This window comes from Cucurbita pepo, chromosome 20 (assembly GCF_057944985.1).
Source record: "Cucurbita pepo subsp. pepo isolate OVF chromosome 20, ASM5794498v1, whole genome shotgun sequence".
NCBI lineage: Eukaryota > Viridiplantae > Streptophyta > Magnoliopsida > Cucurbitales > Cucurbitaceae > Cucurbita > Cucurbita pepo.
Genome location: NC_141817.1, coordinates 1286869 through 1307771, shown reverse-complemented (window position 1 = coordinate 1307771; position 20903 = coordinate 1286869). Strand labels below are relative to the sequence as shown.

Genomic DNA, 20903 nt, shown 5'->3' with positions numbered 1-20903 from the left:
TTTTTTTTTTTTGAAAATTTTAAACTTAAATAAATAGATTAAATTTAAAACAAATGTCCCGACTTAACTACTTAGGCCTTATTTGGACAAACTTTTTAGCAACTGCTAAGTTGTTGCATTTGGGCCTCTGCAAGCAGCCCAAAAGTAACTACTCTAGGCCCAATTAAGCCAAGCCCAAAGTCCAGAAAGAAGCCCAATAAGCAATAATGAGCATTCAGTCAAGCCAGAGGCCCATTAGAAATCAAGAACATATATACAAATAACATTGTAATTTGTATCATAATTCCAATATTTTCTTCATTTTTTTCTTTTTTTTTTTTTGCGTAGTTTAACGGCATGACGATCGAGCTTATATTCAGTAGTTATTAAAACCGTTACTACAAAGTAGTAGAATCCACATCGACCCGTTGTTACGAGGTAGATTCATCTCCGTTTTCGGTCATACGAGCTAAAGATTTTAAAAAAAAAAAAAATTAAAAATGAATATATGTAAGAATTTGTATAAGTTGTAAGGACACTAACATTGTCTGCAATTTGCAAAAGCAGATTCCTTTGGCATTGCCATGAACACTGCCAGGCCCTTCTACCCAATTCTTGCACATTGTTTATTGGTCCCTTTTTTGAATACTAACAGTTCCACCCACAATAATGCATACCCAATTTTTGGGCTTCTGTCCTTTGTTACACCTACAATCCCATATGCAACAAAAATTACCTATACCCACGTGCACGTGTACGAGTCATATTAATTAAGAAAAAGATTATTATAGGTACATAAATAAAAGACATTATCAGTGATGTCTCACATTGGTTGAGAAAGATAACAAAACACTTTTTATATGAGTATAAAAATTTTCTCCTAGTAGACGCGTTTTAAAGCCTTGAGAGGAAGCTCGAAAGGGAAAGTCTAAAGAGAACAATATTTGTTAGCTAGCTGTGGATTTAGGTCGTTACATTATCTCCATTGCATGGAAAGAAAGAAAAGCAAAAAGGGAAGGTTGGGTTGGATGATTATGGGTTTATAAACAAAAATACTCTCGGCTAATTTAGGGAATGATCATGGGTTTATAAAACAAAGAATACTCTCTCCATTAGCATTAGCATGAGGTCTTTTGGGAAGCCCAAAGTAAAGTCATGAGAGCTTATGCTCAAATTGGACAATCTCCATTGGTATGAGGCCTTCCGAGGAAGCCCCAAAGAATACTCTCTCCATTGGTATGAGGCTTTTTGGGAAGACCAAAGCAAAGCCATGAGAGCTTATACTCAAAGTGAACAATCTCCATTGGTACGAGACCTCCTAGGGAAGCCCCAAAGAATACTCTCTCCATTGGTATGAGGCCTTGTGGAGAAGCTCCAAGCAAAGTCACGAGAGCTTATGCTCAAAGTGGACAATATCATACCATTGTGATGGAGAGCCGTGTTCGTCTAAGAGGGTGAAATAGAGAAAATGATAATAAAGTTTTAATTAATGAGATGTTAATGGAGATTAGTTGGGTTAATAATGTAAGAAAATGATATTAATAAGAGAAAGAAGATTATGGGAAAGACACAAAATCAGACAACGATGTTGGTTGAGTGGACTTTGTATTGCCATGTCCTTATTTTTAATCAATGTCTGTTTCTTGGTTCCCACTGGCTGCTACAACCTGCCAATGGTCCCATTTACACCCCTTTAATAACAATTCCTTTTTTTTTATTAATAATATAATAAAAGTTTAATATAACAAATTTGAGCACTCTCAAAATAAATAAATAAATAAATAAATTGAGATTTAAAAAATTATTAAGACCAAACTAATAATATTTAGGATTAAAGATCAATTTTCCAATAATTAAATATTTATAAATCAGACAAGTTTCCTTAAATGATGGTGGTTAGTAAAGAAAAATAATAAATTACCAAATCCAAATTAAATAGTGTGAATATCTTTAAATATCTCCCATATAAATCCCATGCCCTAATGTTGGCAGTTACAGAGCATATAAATAACATATATGACGTCACATAATGTATTTATTGTCAACAATAAGGGTAAAAATGTCAAGTTACTAAAAACAAATATTTTCATTATTTAACACGTTTGGTTTAAAAGCAGAAAATTAGTTTTTGCAGTAAATAATTATCTTTTCATTACTAATTACATAAAAAGAAAAGAAAAAAAAAAAGAGAACAAATTAGATGCTTTCTTTTTTAATGCGAAGAGACGTATTTGCCCTTCGGTGAAATTACAATATTACCCATATGAATCAAAACGCACCGTTTTGCAGGCTATAAAACGGTCGGTGCTTGGCCATCTACTCTCGAATTCGATCTTCTTCTTCTTCTTCTTCAACCTCGCCTCTGTATTTTAGAGAGAGAAACAGAGTACCAGTAGAGAGAGAAGCATAACCAAAAACGAAACCCGATGGGAAATTGCCAAGCCATTGACACAGCATCTCTAATCATCCAACACCCAAACGGAAAAGTCGACCGATTTTACTGGCCGGTAAACGCCGGCGAGATCATGAAGTCAAATCCCGGGCATTACGTCGCCCTTCTCATCTCCACCAAAATCTGTCCATCAAAATCCACCGCCGGAGACCGCCGCCGTGATCATGACATCCAAACAAACACCACAAATTTCAATTCGGTCCGATTAACCCGAATCAAGCTTCTCAAGCCGACCGATTCCCTCGTTCTCGGCCAAATTTACCGCCTTGTCACAAACCAAGGTCTGTTTAATTCCTTAATTCTTAGCTTATTTTCACTGATTCATCCGATTCTGAATTTGGTATTGTGGGTTTAGATGTGTTGCAGGGTTTGAAAGCGAAACAGGAAGCGAAAATGAAGAGAAATTCGTTGGATTTTGAAGGAAAAGATGGAAATTTGGAGAAGGGATCAGAAGGGGAAATGAATCAGGTGGGTTTATAATTAATTTTCGTGATTAAATTTCATTTCATGAGTGAAATCTGAACATTTTAGTTCCAATTATTTTGCAGGGGATGAAATGTGAGAAAAACAGAGCAGTGTCGTCGGCGGCGAAATCGAGAGGGTGGCAGCCTTCTCTGCAGAGCATTTCCGAGGCCGGAAGTTGAGGGTTTGAGGTTTTCCGATCAAGAAGATATAAAAATGAACAGAAAATGGGTGATTTTTCAGGAGTTTTTAGACTCAGATTTGTGCATATGTAAGGAATAGTTCATTACAGAAACAGAGCAGAGAGAAAGAAAAACAGGGGATGAAAGGGTGTATTTGTAATTTCACTTGAGAAATTGAAATTGGGTTTGGAAGATTAAAATAATTCCCACTTGTTATTATTTCCTATTTTTTGTTTTCTCTTTTTACTTTCATTAAAAGAAAAAATAAAAATAAAAACAAAAATAAATTAGTAAAAATAATCCACAAAAATACCTTTAAATTTAATAAAAATAAATACTTTTAAACTTAGATTTTAATTTTTTAATATTACTTGAAGATCTAAAAAATTTCAAAAATAATATTAATATCCTTAAATTAAAAATAATATTAATATCCTTAAATTTATAAATAGACGATTTTCGAGTATTTTTTTCAACAAAATTTTAATTTTTTTCCATTAAAAAAAAAAAAAGTAAGGTTGCAATATTTTTTAATAAAATATAAAATTTATGAGTATTTTTTATTATTATTAGTTTAGCCTAAAAATAAATTCTTAAATTTTGTATTATTTTGTTGAACTAAAAATAATTATTATCTTAAATTCTTATTAAATTTATAAATCGTCAAAGCATTAACATATACTCGATATTTATTATATTCGAGATCTGAGGTTCAAATCTCGTAAAATTTAATTTTGAAAATAAAAAAAAAAAGTAATAGTTAAAGATGAACTTTAAGTTTAAATCGAACGAAAAAAGAAAGAATATAATGAGATTGAGATGGGATTGTGGTCACATCATATCATATCAGACATTCAATCTTATGTTTTTTGCTTTTCGACAACATGGGACCATTCCATCTCCAACGTTGGACATCGACAATCCAACCCCTCCTCCTTCTAAGCTTAGACAACATTCATCATTACCCTTTTGAAAATCTAAGAATGTTTGTTTGTTCCCTTTTCCACCCCCACATACTCCCCTTCCTCAATTCGACCCAACGAAAGATCATTTAATGCAATCGTTATCTCTCATAAATGATACTTTGAACTTTTCAACTACATTAAACCGTTCTAATGTGAGATCCCATTCATAGGAGAACGAAACATTTCTTCTAAGAGTGTGAAAACTTCTCCTTAATAGACACGTTTTAAAATTAGGAGGCTGACAGCGGTACATAACAGGTTAAAGCGGACAAGGCGGTAGGCTTAGACTGTTATATATAAAGATTCAAGAAATAACATAGACGGGGTCAATAACGTGTCGAGTTTTGAGTATGATGGGTGTTTGAGAGAAGGGAATGGGGAAAGTTGAATGGATGTGGGGCATGTAGTGTTTGAGATTGTGTAAGCAAAGGAAATAATGTTAAAAGGGGATGGGATTTTGACCCAAAAAGGGGAATTGATAGCAATGAGTCGCATGAGGCACTGAGGGTGAGTGCTCTTTTGCTTGTCTTTCTGTGCCATGCAAGGCCACGCAGCATGCTCATAGACATACCCCACCCCCATCACTGCCGATCACTATGCATTTTCACAGACAAAGCAAGAACATGTTGCACCCTTTTGCTTTTTGTTTGTAGCTACCTTACACTTTCAATTCAATATTCATTTGGCTTCATCATGCATCAAAAGTGTGGACATAGTTTGACTCACTCTATCAATTATGTATTCACATTCACGGTTTCTTTTATAATCATTTTACAAAATCGGTTTTATCGTTCTTGTTATGCGTGTGAAATGATCGTATCTCTTTATACTTCGTGACTCTCTTATAAGGAACAATGAACGAAAACTAAGATGGAATAGACTCACTTATATGGCTAGTTTACCTATTGTAATATGACGAGAGACTATTTCACCCGAAACAAAAGGATCAGATCCATCGACACAGCATGCAACAGCTCATATACAAAATAACTTATATTCATTTATCTTACCTATTGTGGACCTGACCTTCAACGTTTAACCTTTCATAGATAAAAAAAATAGTTGTTTTGAGAGTGAATTTTTTCATAATGATTCAAGTAGGAATTATTATGAATTGAGTAGGTCAAAGAACTTAGAACCGATAAATTCCGAACCTTTTGATATCATAAAAAAGAATGGTCTCTAAAGCCTATATAGAGTAGAGTAAATAATTTGTAGCTAGAAATCGTGATGCCAACCCTAACATATCCTATGTAATAGCAACATGAATCAATGGATATCCATTTACACACAAAAAGTTGATAGGGAATTCATTTCGTTCATTATGAGACATGCATTCACTAAAGTTCCATTTTTTTTAAATGGGTTGGATTCAAATTCAAATAAACAACAAATATGTTCAAGGATCTATCATATATTCGAACATTCAATATAGTACGAGAGAGAGAATATTTTAAATCAATTAAACTATATTTAAGTTGATTTCATCGTATACACTCGCAAAATGTTTTTAACGTGTTCTTTTAAGTAGCAACACACAGAAGATTTTCGATCCATAAATAAAAATTAAATGGGAAAATGAGGAAATGCAAAAATAGGAAGTGGGTGAAGAACCACACATAAGGATGGAAGAACAAGAACCATTAATCTCAGGAGCTTTGAAGGGGTTTGGATAACTGCAAGCCCCATAAAATTCTCCTATCCACTAGACCCATTCTTCATTAATATTGCTTCCTTTCCCTTCTTCTTCTTCATTGCCCACCATTGGAATAGGCTTCCCCATTGAAGAATAGCTTAGGAGGAAGCTAAGTTTTCCCTCCGCCATGGCTTTCCCTTTACATTTCCTCCTTTTTCCCATCATGGTCACCTCCCTACCCGTCTCCCCGGTCGACTCGAAGCTCACCGTCGGTTATTACCAAAAGACATGTCCCAACTTTGAGAAGGTCATTCGCGAGACCGTCACGAGTAAGCAAATCACTAGCCCTGTCACTGCAGCTGGTACCCTTCGTCTCTTCTTCCACGACTGTTTTGTTGATGGTTGTGATGCTTCCGTCCTCATTGCTTCTAATTCCTTTAACAAAGCGGAGCGTGAGGCTGAAATCAATCACTCCCTTTCTGGTGACGCGTTTGACGTGATCGCACATGCTAAAACCCATCTTGAATTATCGTGTCCTGGTATTGTTTCTTGTGCTGATATCTTGGCTCAAGCGACACGAGATCTAGTGGTGATGGTGGGAGGGCCGTTTTATAATGTCCTTTTGGGACGAAAAGATGGAATGGTTTCGAAATTGGAACACGTGGAAGGGAACCTCCCTGAAGTGAAGCACACGGTGGATGAACTTGTGGATTTCTTTGGGCAGAGAGGATTCAGCATCCAAGAAATGGTGGCACTCTCCGGCGGGCACACCATTGGGTTCTCTCATTGCAAGGAATTCTCGGACCGGCTGTTCAATTTCAGCGCCACCACACCCACCGACCCCGACATCTACCCAAAGTTCGCCGACAAGCTGAAGGAAATGTGCGCCAATCGCGAGAAGGATACATCCATGTCAGCATTCAATGACGTGATGACACCTGGCAAATTCGACAATATGTACTACCAGAATCTCCCACGTGGACTGGGGCTACTGGCCACCGACCATGCTCTGGTTAAGGATCCTAGGACGAAGCCGTTCGTGGACCTTTACGCCGTTAATCAGACGGCGTTTTTTCACGACTTTGCTCATGCTATGGAGAAACTCAGCGTTTTCGAAGTTAAGACGGGAAGGAAGGGAGAGGTTCGACGAAAGTGCGACCTCTTTAATTCCATCAAGACGTGAGACATCGCTTCTTCTTTCTTTCTTTCTGTTCTTTTCGTTTATTAATTATTTTTTTTTTCTTTTTTTCTTTTAACAAATATTCAAAACACAAAAAATAATATGCAAATCAATCAATGTTGTTCTAGGAAGAAGAAGCTTTTTTTTTTTTTTTTTTTTTTTTTTTTTTTTTTTTTTTTTTTAATTCTGAAAATTGATGGTTTGTTTGTTTTGGATTTCGTCCCTAAGATGGGAATTGTTGATCAGTTGTGATTTTATAGTGCTTCTCATGGTCATTATGTATTTCCTTTTATATAAATATTTCCTATTTATTTATTTATTTATTTATTTATTTATTTATTTCCCTATATTTATAGAGAATAATTTTGAAATTATCAAAATATTTGGCTAAATGGGCTGAGTAGAACTATTTATGGGGTGGGGCATGGGAAATTGTAACCATCCAATCTGGTTCAAAACAAGTTCCTATTGTTGAGGATTATTATTGAGAGAGAGTCCCACGTTGGCTAATTTAGTGGAAGATTATGGGTTTATAAGTGAGGAATACTACCTCCATGGGTACGAGGCCTTTTGGGGACGCCCAAAGTGTTTATAAGTGAGGAATGCAAGCCTTTTGTCTACTTTGAGCATAAGTTCTCATGGCTTTGTTTGGGCTTCCCCAAAAGGCCTCTGTCCACTTTGAACATAAGCTCTCGTGGCTTTGCTTTGGGCTGAACAAACTCTCGTGGGCTTTGCTTTGGGCTTCTCTGTTCACTTTGAACATTGAACATAAACTCTCGTGGCTTTGCTTTGGGCTTCCCAAAGAGGCCAACATTCCTCACTTATAAAAACTTCATTAAACTTAGCCATGACCTTAAACTTCATTGTGGAGAGTCGTAATTCCTAACATGGTATCACAGCCATGCCCTTAAACTTAGCCATTAAACTTAGTCATGGTGATAGAATCCCTTAAACTTAGCCATTAAACTTAGCCATGGTGATAGAATCCTCAAATATTGCACAAAGAATTGTGAGTCTCGAAGGTGTAGTCAAAATTGACTAAAAGTTTCAAACAGGGTGTACTTTGTTTGAAGAAAGGAGTGGACAATATCGAGTGTACTTTGTTTGAAGAAAGGAGTGGACAATATCATACCATTGTGGCCTACAACTTATAGGGTAGGGCAGGAATATAGCTCCCACCCTTCAAATTAACTAGAGGCATTTAAATCTTTGTCAAACGAAATTTATCATTTAATTTTACAAGATGAGACAAAGATTTTAATTAAATAATAATAATTTCAACTAAATAAAAAATAATAATGTTCATTTAAAGATTAAAAAAAATCATGAATAGCTTAATAAAAGTAATTAATATATCAGTAATCAACCATTTTAATTTCTTTCATTTTTAAATTTTTTATTTTTAAAATTTAAGTTGTTAACACTATTTTCATTTAAAAATCATAAAAATAGCTTTTTTTAATTTTTGGAATTTTGTTAAGAGGTCAAATGTTTTATTTAAAAAAATTAATATTATTGTAAAGAAAATTGTTAAAAAAAAAAATTGCATAGGCAAATTAAATAACTATACACAGTAACTAAATCCTAAAAATAAAATACAAAAGAAGAGAAAAAAAAAATCAAAACTTAGTAGTATTGGTAGAATACCGGTTCAAGGCAGCACCAGCCCGGCCGGTCCAGCTGACTCCACCGGCGTCGAGCCCATGTCGGCGGACGCCTTCGATCTCAACGGAACCGCTCCCGCCAGTTCTCATCATCTCCAAGATCCTCTTGGCCTTCTCCCGCGCCCTCTCGCTTCCCCTTTCTTCAACCTCTCTTAGAACCTCTACCGCGCCGGCCGCCTTCGCCAATCCCTTGAATCGGAATCCTCCTTGACTCAATGCGTGCAGCGCAACCACACAATTCTCCCGAGTCGACTCGGAATCCATCTCTTTCTCCCTCAACATCCCGACCAAACAATCCACCGCATTCGCATCCAGCATCGCCGATCTTCCGTCGGCACAGACGGCGAGATTGCACAGAATCAACAGGATTCGGCTCGCAGAGCCTTCGATTCTCGTCGACGATAGAAGTATTGGAACGGCGCCGAGTTTCACTAGTTTCACACGGTTGCTAGGGTTTAGAGTCAAATGGTACAAACAAAGAGCCGAATCGTTTCTCGTCCGCTCACTCTCGGATCGGAGTGTGTTCATCAGTACCGGTAACGCGCCGAGAATTCCAATCGCCATTTTGTTCTCGTCCTCTAATGATAAACTGAACAGAGCACCGGCTGCGTGTTCTTGAGATTCCGCGTATCCGCTGTCTAAAACGTCGATTAATGACGGAACGAATCCTGCTCGGAGGATCTTCAATTTGTTCGATTTCTCGAGGGAGAGATTCACGACGGAAGCAACGGCATTGATCTGGATATTTGTAGATCTGGATGAAACCAGAGGAAGTAGTGCGGCGAGGAATTCCTTTGTGCATATAGAAGCCCTAATTGATTCGTTGGATTTGGTCAATTTTCTTAGGGAAATCACTCCTTCTTGTTGTTCGAATTCATCGCCGCTTCTGAATTTCATGATGAGACGAGATTCCTCTTCTGAATTTGGTGTATACGAATCGGAACTTCCTCTGTCGAAGCTCGAAGAGGACAAAGAATGAGCGGCGTAACAAGAGGGTTGCGTTTTGAAGGGCAAAATAGTACTTTCACGTACGATCTCCTCCGTTTCCGGCGGCGAGTTGAGTTGAAATCGGTTGACTCGGAACCCAACCTCCGTAGTCGCATGAACTGCAACTCCCGGCGGTTTATCGGCGACGCCTCTTAACAACTCGCTATCAGGAGTCTCGAATCGATTCTCTTGTCTCTCCTTCTCCATTAATTGACGAACAACGAGTTCAATAGAGGTGTACTGAGGGGGTCGTGGGTGTTCGATTCCGTTGTCATCGCACCATTTGAGAATGGTGAATCTCATGTTTCTGTTGGTTATAACAGAGGTGAAATCCAGCCTCGACCCATCTTCAAGCTTCGGCGAAAATCCCAATTCTTGACAAACTTGAACACAGAGGCGCTCGAACGTCTGACCGGAGGAGACGACAACCGGATCCGCCATTAACGACTTGGAAATTTCGCAGAGGTACTCTCTGGGATACTCTACCGGCCGTTCAGGTTTCGAGTCCGACGAAGATCGGTGGTGGAAGATGGAGAGTTTCAACCTGTGATTGCCATGGCCAACCATTTCTTAGTTAAAAACAGAGCAAAAAAAACAGAGGTCTGGAGAGGAATCAACGGGTTCGATCAATTTGGGCGTTGAAGAGTTTGATTTATGGCAAATTTTCGGAGGCTGTGATGAAGACTAGGTCGGAGATTGACTTTCTGAAATTTTCTTTTTACCGGAGAGTAAGTCTTCGCTTCAGATTCAACGCCCGGCCGGCCGCCGCGGCTGCATTTACCGTGCCCCCCACCCGCCGTCAAATTTTATGGACTATTTCCGTTTAGTATTTGTAAAAATATATATTTTTTCCCCTTAATTTTATTGATTTAAAGTCAATAAAAATAAAATAAAAGCCATCGTATAATACGTATACGGGCTTACGGCAGCAACATTTTGAAGGGTCCAATCATTTTTTATATTTTATTAAATATATATTTTTTTATTATTTCGGAAATTCGTTGGCAATTAATAACTAAACTCATTAATTATTTTCAAACAAAAAAATTAACTAATTGAAAATATTTTGTTTAAATATTTTATTTTATTACTCCGATAAAAGATAACATAAATATATCGTACTATATATTTTATACTAAATATATCGTACTATATATTTTATACTACGATGAGTAATGTAACAGTTTAAACTCGCCGCTAGTAGATATTATCTATTTAGTTTGTTACATACCGTCAGCCTTATTATTTTAAAATTAGTCTATTAGAGAAAGACTTGCATACCCTTATAAAAAAATGTTTCGTTGTTATCCGAAATATTTATTTTATTTATTATGGCTTTAATAGCATTTTTTTTCCGGAGAAGTTTGTTGTCATCCACGTCACTATTCGTATGTTTGATTGTTATTGTATTTTAAATTTTAAAATTTTATTTAAAATAAAATATTATATTATACGATAAGTAAATGTGTGTAAATCGATCCCGAACATTTGAAGTTGCTTTTAAAAACAGCTATGAACTCGACCAAGTCTAATTAAGAGCTACAACTTGTGTATTAGTTTAATTGTATATATTAATTTAATTGGACGATTTATTCCATCTTATTTTAAAATTCCAACAGCTAAACTTTGACCAATGGGATATTTTAAGAAAATCCCTACACGGCATTTTCATCCCCACCATGTATGTATTTTTCAAATTAATCATAAATATTTAACATTTTTTAAAGAAGTATAAATGTACTTTAATCATTAAAATTAATTTTGATTGCACGTTCGTCTAGTTCTAAAGTTGGGATCGAATTTTGACTAATTAATGACAGTCTCGTTTATTAATTTTGTAACCTCAATTAATTATATCTAATTCATATTTTCATAAGAATTTTGAAATAATATTTTTATTAGATAGGAGAAGTATTTTTCACTTAAAAAGATATATATTAATAGATGAAATAATTTTATGTTTCGAATTTTTTAAAATAAAAATAATGTCAAAGCAACTCTATCACCTAAATGTATAATATAAAAATATTATGTTTGATGTGGTCAACGGAGAATCCGAAGAAAATAATAATAATAAAAGAAATATGAGCAAAAAAAAAATAATAATGAGATTTAATAGTTGGCATTATCCATTGATTTGGACTTTGTATAAACTATAAAATGTTTTAATCATTTATAAGGTTCAACATCAATAATTATATTTCAGTTATTTTTAATAATTGTAATGAATGCATATTTAAGGTACCCATTTAGGAAGCATAAGATGTGGACATTTTCTACCACTTATGCTAATTAAACACTATTATTCATAAATTACATATAACAAAGTGATAAATTGGTCTCTAAATAAGTGTTTAAAAAGTATTTAAAATTTAAATTTTGAGCCCAATGTCTATCCGACATGTGGTTAAATGCTCATGTCTTACCAAACCTTTTCACTTACTTTCATGTTTAATAAGCGTATGATCATTCGGCGAAATCATGTCTACTTCTATCGAACATGAATTGCCTCAAAATATACTATAGAAGGAATAAGTAGTCATCAAACATCCCCGACCAAGTATTATAATCTCTCTTATCTATAAGGTTCTATTAAACACATATTTAAAATCATAAGATCATATTTGGTTTGAACCAAAAAATAATAATAAAATAAAAATAAATAAATCTGAAGGAGAATGGGCCGACTGGAAGCCCACATTATGTATTTTAGTGGGCTTTTAGGCCCATTTTAGAAATTTTAATTATATTTTGACATATATAATATTTTTGTTGTGGTTTTGTTTTGTGTTCATAACACTTGAGATACTATTCCTGAGTTATAAATCCATGATCATTAGCTAAATTAGCCGATGTGGGACTTTCATCCAATAATGACTTAACGCTTAAGACCCTATTACTAGCAACACACCAACAATTGTCATCTATCATCTCGTCAACACCAAAGTTCGTTAGCTCGTAGAAGTAGCGTAGTCACCCCTTCCCGACCCGACCCATGTACAACACAACAAAATTGAACATCTAAAAAAGGAGTACAAGTCAATTATCGTTGAGCTAGTTCAATTCAAGTTACGAAAAAAAACATGTTTTTATAAGTCAAAATTTCTTCGAAAAGTTAAAAAACATGGACACTTTCAAATCCAACACAACTTTATGCAAAAATGTGAGCAGGCCATCAAAAAGAGAATCCCTTCAGAAGAATACACTGAATTTGCATTGAACTAAATAATAAAGTTGTTTAAACAAAAGACATTATAATTAAAACATGTCTCTCTGTCTCTGTCTGTCTCAAAATAGTTGCAAAACAATAACAACGAAGAAAGAACACAGCTTTTATCAGTAAAATTCTAAGCCATTAAAAAAGTTCTTCACTTTGACCTAACTTTTTTTTGTTTTTTTGTTTTTTTTTTTTTGTTTTTTTTTTTCTCATCTCCCACCACCAACCCACTTTCCTAGGAAACAAACAGAAAATCCTCGAGAAAATTTTCCCTTCCTCTTTTCAAAGTGATTTTGAAAAGAACAAAATAAAAAAGGGCATTCTTTTGAAGGTACCATCTGTTAGATTGAATGGCACGATGACCTATATGGGTCACGACCTCATGTATTTATAGATGCGTATAATGAAGATTACATTCCAAATCTATGATTTGGTAACAAACCATAAAATCATAGATTTGGTAACAAACCCTTCAAATCATAAACTAGTAAATCTTAGACTATTTTAGTATATACAGTTATGATCTATTTTAGGTTTAACACCCCCCCTCAATCTGGACGATGTACTACTAAGTTCAGATTGCGCCTAAAATAGCTAAAAGAAGGAGCTGGCAGTGGCTTTGTCATGATATCGGCGAGCTGATCCTTGGAAGATATGAGTCGAACATCAAGCTGACGAGTCGATACTCGTTCACGAACGAAGTGATAATCAACCTCAACATGCTTCGTCCGTCGATGAAAGATTGGATTGGCGGATAGGTAGGTGGCACCAATGTTGTCACACCATAGGCTAGGCGCTCGCGCTTGCGAGATCCCGAGCTCACGCAAGAGAACTTGGATCCAAATTAATTCGGCAGTGGCATCAGCAACCGCCTTATATTCGGCTTCCGTACTAGAACGAGAAACTGTCGATTGTTTCCTCGAACTCCAAGAGATAAGATTGCCACCAAAGAAGATCACATAGCCTCCAGTGCTTCGACGATCATCAGGATTCCCAGCCCAATCAGCATCTGAAAAGGCACTCAACAAATCAGTGCTGGACTTTGTAAGACACAAACCCATATCAATAGTGTCATGTAGATAACGGAGAATTCGTTTGACTGCCGCCCAATGTATAGAAGTCGGAGAGGACATGAACTGACACACTCTGTTGACACAGAAGGATATATCAGGACGTGTCAGAGACAAATATTGGAGAGCACCAACGACACTTCGATAGCGAGTAGTATCCTCAGGTGAGAGCTTTTCACCACCATTCAATAACAACTTCTCACTGGGAAGCATAGGTGTGGGCACACCTTTGGAGGTGAGCATATTGGTTCTGGCTAATAAATCTCGAATGTATTTATGTTGTGTCAGAATAAGTCCACTAGAAGTATGGCGGACCTCAATCCCAAGAAAATAACTCAAAATACCAAGATCCTTGACGGCAAAATCATCCTGAAGCTGTGTAAGAAGTTTCTCAGTAGCCGTAGAAGATGAGCTGATGATAATAATATCATCAACGTAGATGAGAATATACATCTGAATGCCCGTTTTGTTAAAAATAAAAAGAGAGACATCAGCCTTTGAAGGTGTAAAATCCAGCTGTAATAGTTTGGAGCTAAGGCGAGAAAACCAGGCACGCGGAGCTTGTTTAAGGCCATAAAGCGACTTATCCAGCTTGCAGAGATAACCAGGGTGTTGAGAATCCACAAATCCAGGGGGCTGCTTCATATAAACATCTTCATTAAGAAGGCCATGAAGAAAAGCATTTTGAATATCAATCTGCCGAATAGCCCAACCACGAGAAATAGCAAGAGATAATAAGAGCCGAATGGTAGTGGGCTTAACAACTGGACTAAAGGTATCATCATAATCGACGCCATACTGCTGTTTAAAACCTTTAGCAACCAGGCGTGCTTTGTAGCGATCAATAGAGCCATCTGGCTTTTGTTTGAGTTTGAAAACCCATTTGCAATCAATAACGTTAAGACCAGCACGAGGAGGAACTAAGTGCCATGTCTTATTTTTTTGAAGTGCCTGAAATTCATCATTCATTGCCTGACGCCAGAGGGGATGCTCCATAGCAGTAATATGTGAAGTAGGTTCAGAGGCAGAAGACCGAGCTACAAGATATGTTACTGTTCCATCTGTACGCACCTTGGGTTTCTTGATATTGTGCTTCAATCGAGTACCATACGGATGAGTAGTAGGTGCAGAATCCACATTTGAGGGGACGGCCGTATCAGCCGTTGCGAGGGGAGCAACCGATGCTACAGCAGTTGGTTGACCAACGGCCGAGGATTCGACCGGGCATTGCGCAATATCATCTGCTGGCGGAGAAGCCGATGCCTCAATCATTGGCGGAACAACCAACGCCGATTCGAATGGCAGCGACGCGGAGGATTGTTGCGGCAATTCCGAAGCTGATGTAGACACCAAATTTTCTGCATCCAAAGAGTTAGTAGGCCCAGACATATGCATGTGATCATTCTCCAAATTAGTACTGCTATTACCCAAATGCAAGGTGCACAAATCAGGGGCATTATGCGTCGACTGCATGATTGGGGAAGAATTAGGTGAGGCTCTCTTGAATGGAAAAACATTTTCATCAAATATGACATCTCTAGACATATAGACACGACCAGAATCGGTGTCAAGACACTTATACCCTTTATGTGAAGAACTGTAGCCTAGAAAGACACATTCCTTTGATCGAAAAGAGAGCTTTTGTTTGTTATAAGGACGAAGATGAGGCCAACAAGCACACCCAAAAATTTTTAATAAGGAGTAATTTGGTGGGGTATGAAAAAGAAGCTCTAAGGGGCATTTTTTATCGATGACACGAGTAGGAAGACGATTGATGAGATATGTGGCTGTAAGAAACGCGTCGTCCCAAAATTTAATAGGTACATGAGCATGAGCTAGAAGGGCTAGGCCAGTTTCAACAATATGACGATGCTTGCGTTCAGCAGACCCATTTTGTTGATGTGTGTGAGGGCACGAAACACGATGACCAATTCCAAGGGAACGAAAAAATGTGTTGTGAATTTTCTGATATTCCCCACCCCAATCAGATTGAACCCACTTGATTTTAGTATCTAGGAGGCGCTCAACATGAGCTTGGAATTGCAAAAATATACGAGGAGCTTCTGTACGATCATGCATCAAATAGATCCACGAAAATTTACTGAAATCATCAATGAAACTAATATAATATTTAAAACCCCCAACAGATGGAGGTGCAGGGCCCCAAACATCCGAAAAAATAAGTTCCAAAGGTGACGAAGACCTATGGGAAAAACTAGTATATGGTAATCGATGACTCTTTGCTAACTGACACGCATTACAAACTGACAAAGATGACTCACTAGCACACGAAATATTATTTAGACGCAAAATGGATTTTATTACTTGAGATGAAGGATGTCCAAGACGAGCATGCCATTGGGCGTGAGTAGTAGATCTGCTCACCAAGGCGTGCTTGAGATTATCGACATCGGATGGCTTAATAGGATAAAGACCAGATTCACACCTCCCATTTAGGAGACTTTTCCTCGACTGTCGATCCTTTATAGAAAAATGCCAAGGATGGAATTCAAAAAATACGTCATTATCACGAGAAAATTTATGAACAGAAAGAAGATGTTTGGAAATTTCAGGCACATGCAAAATATTACGCAACGCAAGAGGACGAGTAGCAGTATTAATTAGAGAATGACCAGTATGCAAAACACGCAAACCTGCTCCATTGCCGACTTGAACTTGTTCACCTCCATGATAACGTTCACGCACAGCGAGACGATCCAGGTCACTGGTGATATGGTCCGTAGCGCCTGTGTCGCTGTACCAATTTGGGTCAATCTTGTAAGAGGAAGTAGCCGCCAGTGCCGTAGGAGGAGCAGAAGAAGGTTCATCTTGATAGGACTCATCCATCCTATGCCAGCAGCGGATAGCAGTATGCCCCACTTTGCCGCAGATCTGGCAGGAAGGACGAGCAGAAGGGCCACGACGATCACCAGCAGGACGAGAGGGTGCATAACCTTGAGAACGACCACGACCGCGATCCCTACGCCCACGATTCTTCTGCTGACCACCACGACTAGCATAATTGGCAGAAGATCCAAGATTTAACTGAAGTTCAGCCTGGTGTTGTAGTTGGCGAGCTTCATACGTCATTAGATGTGCAAACACATCATCAAGGGTGAGGGCTTCACTCTTGGTAGTCATTGAGGTGACGAAGGGATCATAGTCAGGGCCAAGACCAGCGAGAAGATACGCGATCACATCATCATCCTGCAAGGCAGAGCCGGCGGCGGCCAGCTCGGTGGCTAGCCCTTTGATCTTGCAAAAATAATTTGCAGCAGATTGATCTCGTTTCTTGGACGTGGCAAGCTCAACACGAATCTGAGTAGTGCGAGCACGAGTTGACGATGAAAACATCCGCTGCAGGGTATCCCACGCCTCCTTGGACGTAGTAGCGGCAACCACATCATGAAGAATCTCCTCAGACATGGAGGAGAGAAGGCCGCTAAGGACTTGTTGATCCTGATCATACCACTGATTATAGGCCGGATTAGAGACCAGCTCAGCACCAGCAGCAGTTGAGGAAGGGATCAGCTTGGCAGGTGCAACATTGGTGCCATCGAGGTAGCCCATAAGCTTCGTACTCCGTAGGTAGGGGAGGAGCTGGGCACGCCATATGATGAAGTTGTTTTTGGTTAGACGAATTGTGACAACATGGTGTAGAGGGATTGGATATTGTTTAAGGCCAAAAGTCGCCATGGTAGTTGAGACGGTGTTGGAGATGGTGGATGGAGAGGAGGAAGAAGACATGGCGAGGAGTTTAAAAAATAAACCTTGGCTCTGATACCATGTTAGATTGAATGGCACGATGACCTATATGGGTCACGACCTCATGTATTTATAGATGCGTATAATGAAGATTACATTCCAAATCTATGATTTGGTAACAAACCATAAAATCATAGATTTGGTAACAAACCCTTCAAATCATAAACTAGTAAATCTTAGACTATTTTAGTATATACAGTTATGATCTATTTTAGGTTTAACACCATCATTATTTCTACCCAAATGGGTTTCTTTCCTTTCAAGAATTTAAATCTTCTAGACTCCTAGCTTGCTACCCACAGAATAATCCATCAGTAATAGTGGTCAACTACTAAAGTTCTTAACTTTCTCGTGCTAATTATGAACTCACCTTCGAGTTTCGTGTTAATTTAATAGGTTAAAATACGGTAAAACAAACCCCAATTAACCGATATTGTCCTCTTTAGATTTTCCCTTAAAAATTTTAAAACGCATCTACTGGAAAGAGATTTCTACAGTATATAGAATCACACGGTATCAAAACACGATGATCCATCATTCATCAATAATAGTGGTCAACTACTAAAGTTGTAAACTTTCTTGTGCTAATTATGAACTCAACTTCGAGTTTCATGTTAGCTTAAAAAATACCGTAAAATTTCGAAATTTTTACAAGGGGTCTATAACAGCTTTAGGGAGATGTTTCCACACCTTTATAAATAATGTTTCGTTCTCATCTCCAACGAATATGAGATCTCATAGGATAAGAAGGCGAGATAAAAAGATCTCGAATTCGGTTTAATGGAACTCATTAGCGGTAATTTAACACGGTATTAGAGCAAGAAGGATAGGACATAATTATGTAACACATCCGCTTTAAGTCATCAATTTGAAGAAGAAAACAAAACAGATGTACGAGGATTGAATTGATGAGTGGATGCATGTTAATTCTACATGTCATGCTGGCATAGTATAAGGCATAATAAAGAGTAAATTATTGAAAATAAATAATAATGAGAACTTACCATCATAATTACAAACCCTAGAATCGAAAACCAAAAGTGGTGCTGAACATGGCGGCGGCGGCTGCAATTGCTTCCAACAAGAACATAAACAGCTATTGTTCTAAGATTCTGCAAAACCCAGATGAACAAAATGGAAAAAAATTGTGTCTTTGTTATGAAAATGATGAAAAAAGAGAAACCCAGATGGGAAAATTTGAGAAAATGTGTAAATGTTTATGTTATAGAATCATAAAAGAGAGAGCATTAAACCCCAGATGGGATTGATAAGTTGTAACACAAAAAGACAGGAACTTTAACAGCTAAAAACCAACTACAAGTAATTTGTTGTTGTTGTTGTTGTTGATGATGTTCTTGCTGTTGTTGTCGTCGTTGTTGTTGTGTTTGATGTTTGATCTATCAAATGGATGATGGATCTAATCGGACCAAGATGCTTGATTCCCCGGAAGAGCATCGGTTTAAAGAGAGAGAAGGAGGGTTGGAATGGGAGTAGGAAGAAGATGAAGATTAGGGTTTTGTTGGCTCATCATTAATGGGCAAGAATGGCTTGGAGAGAGAAAGGGAGATGATGGTGGTGAGGGTGTAATGATGATGGTGGTGGTGGTGGTGGAGGTGGTGGTGGTGGAAGAGGTGGCCGAGGGCATCATCATGATGATGGTCATTTTTGTTGGGTGCCTTCTACTCTCTCTTAATCAACACAAACAGAGAGAGAGAGAGAGAGAGAGAGAGAGAGAGAGAGAGAGAGAGAGAGAGGGACATTGATTATTAACCCTTGGCCTGCCTGCCTATGCTTCCCTCTCTCTCTCTCCCAGTGGGGGAGAGAGAGAGAGAGAGAGAGAGAGAGAGAGAGAGAGAGAGAGAGGGAGAGAGAGGGAGAGAGAGTATAAGGTAGGGTGGAAGCTTTTTTGTGGCCTCCTCCCTCACCCAAGAGAGCTAGTTCTCTTTTAGATACTACTCTCTCAACCCTAAATTATTCTACTAGACCGTTCTATTTTGATTGTCGGGTTTTTAACGTTAGATATACAAGAGAAAGTTTATTACAAGATAGTTATAACGTAGCGGCGTTCTAGTCCACCCCTAATAGATATTGTTTGTTTTGACTCGTTACGTATCGTTTTTAGTCTCACAATTATAAAACGTGTCTGCTGTAGAGAGTAAGAGTGTTTGCTTAACCCACCACACCGTCTGTAACAAAGTGTTTGTTTAACCCACCACACCTATATGGTATGAAACTTATTTTATTTATAATCAAATAAATTACAGGGATATAGAAAGAGTCATACATAGAAAGATACATATGGTAAGATGACAAATATCTAGATATTTGACTATAATAAAATATAATATATATGATAAACTATAATTTAGTACTAAATATTCTTAAGAGAGAGGTTTTCACACTTTTATAAGGAATGTTTTCACATCTTTGAGTGTCAATGTCCTTGTTGGAACACCTTTGGCCTTGATATCATTTTTCGATTTGCGTAGGGACTATGCTAATCTTCTCTGTTGACGAGAGAGAGAGAGTTTTACATTAATTAATTAAGATGAAGATCATGAGAAAACCAACTAACGAGACATTATTGTCAAAATGGATAATATCTATTATTAATTTGAAGTTATTAAATACATGAAAAGGGGCAGTTAATTAGAAGTTAAGAGTGATTAATTTAATTGAAGGTGGTAAAACTAGAAAGGGTGTTTGTGACTTTATTGGGTTTTGGTAAAGAAGGGAATATTTTGTTTAACAAAAAAATTAATTTTTACGTTTAATATTTAAAAAATATTTAATGGTAAATAAAAAGAATAAAAGTGAAAGTTTGTAGAAAGTGTTAGTTTCGAGAGAATAAACAGACTGTGAGTGTAGTACTGAAACATTATCTGAACTCAAATTTCTTTGATCAAATAATGATTCAGTCTTCATGGGGACAATCAATTTGATTCCCTTATATACTTTCATTCTCGCTCGTATCTTTCAACCATTCTTCTCTAAATCACTCCCGCTCTCTTTCAACAAAATCATTGACCACGGGTCGGTATCTTGAATTCATATTCAGTATCTGATAGGCTCGACAATTCCTTATATTCCCTGTGACATGATGTAACAGCTCAAGCCAACCGAGAGTAGATATCGTCTGTACGATTTTAAATACGTCTACTAAGGAGAAGTTTTCACACCCTTATAAGAAACGTTTCCTTCTCCCCTTTAACCGACGTGGGATCTAACAATCAGGGCTAGACCCATTTCCATAGTAGATTGTTTCTAAACCGTGAGACTAACAACAATACGTAATGAGTCAAAGTGGACAGTAGTCTTGAGCTGTAGAGCTAATCACCAAATGG

General features: G+C 37.3%; 3 protein-coding genes, 1 long non-coding RNA gene and 1 other non-coding gene across 5 annotated transcripts; 2 read left to right on the top strand and 3 right to left on the bottom strand.

Annotated features, from left to right (window-relative positions):
- The first annotated feature begins 2300 nt into the window (after nt 1-2300).
- LOC111782953 (uncharacterized) lies at nt 2301-3209 on the top strand. The gene is made up of 3 exons (XM_023663811.2): nt 2301-2712; nt 2787-2899; nt 2980-3209. The coding sequence occupies exons 1-3, from the start codon at nt 2406-2408 to the stop codon at nt 3073-3075; spliced, it is 516 nt and encodes a 171-aa protein (XP_023519579.1). The 5' UTR covers nt 2301-2405; the 3' UTR covers nt 3076-3209.
- A 2571-nt stretch (nt 3210-5780) lies between these two features.
- LOC111783550 (peroxidase 65-like) lies at nt 5781-6997 on the top strand. Its single transcript, XM_023664475.2, has one exon. The coding sequence runs from the start codon at nt 5864-5866 to the stop codon at nt 6857-6859; it is 996 nt and encodes a 331-aa protein (XP_023520243.2). The 5' UTR covers nt 5781-5863; the 3' UTR covers nt 6860-6997.
- Nucleotides 6998-8421: 1424 nt separating this feature from the next.
- On the bottom strand, nt 8422-10098 carry LOC111783150 (U-box domain-containing protein 38). Its single transcript, XM_023664050.2, has one exon. The coding sequence runs from the start codon at nt 10072-10074 to the stop codon at nt 8476-8478; it is 1599 nt and encodes a 532-aa protein (XP_023519818.2). The 5' UTR covers nt 10075-10098; the 3' UTR covers nt 8422-8475.
- A 1945-nt stretch (nt 10099-12043) lies between these two features.
- On the bottom strand, nt 12044-19310 carry LOC147786357 (uncharacterized). Its single transcript, XR_015414653.1, has 2 exons — nt 18564-19310; nt 12044-12486 (listed from the first exon to the last, which is right to left on the bottom strand). It is a non-coding gene; the product is annotated as an uncharacterized LOC147786357 (long non-coding RNA).
- LOC147786358 (small nucleolar RNA Z247) lies at nt 16871-17010 on the bottom strand. The gene has a single exon (XR_015414746.1). It is a non-coding gene; the product is annotated as a small nucleolar RNA Z247 (small nucleolar RNA).
- Nucleotides 19311-20903: the final 1593 nt, after the last annotated feature.

Bases quoted from the DNA above. Each gene is read 5' to 3' on its own strand.
- LOC111782953 (XM_023663811.2), top strand. From the start codon at position 2,406: ATGGGAAATTGCCAAGCCATTGACACAGCATCTCTAATCATCCAACAC. The intron at 2,713-2,786 runs GTCTGTTTAATT...TTGTGGGTTTAG, and splicing joins CCGCCTTGTCACAAACCAAG to ATGTGTTGCAGGGTTTGAAA. The intron at 2,900-2,979 runs GTGGGTTTATAA...ATTATTTTGCAG, and splicing joins CAGAAGGGGAAATGAATCAG to GGGATGAAATGTGAGAAAAA.
- LOC111783550 (XM_023664475.2), top strand. From the start codon at position 5,864: ATGGCTTTCCCTTTACATTTCCTCCTTTTTCCCATCATGGTCACCTCC.
- LOC111783150 (XM_023664050.2), bottom strand. From the start codon at position 10,074: ATGGTTGGCCATGGCAATCACAGGTTGAAACTCTCCATCTTCCACCAC.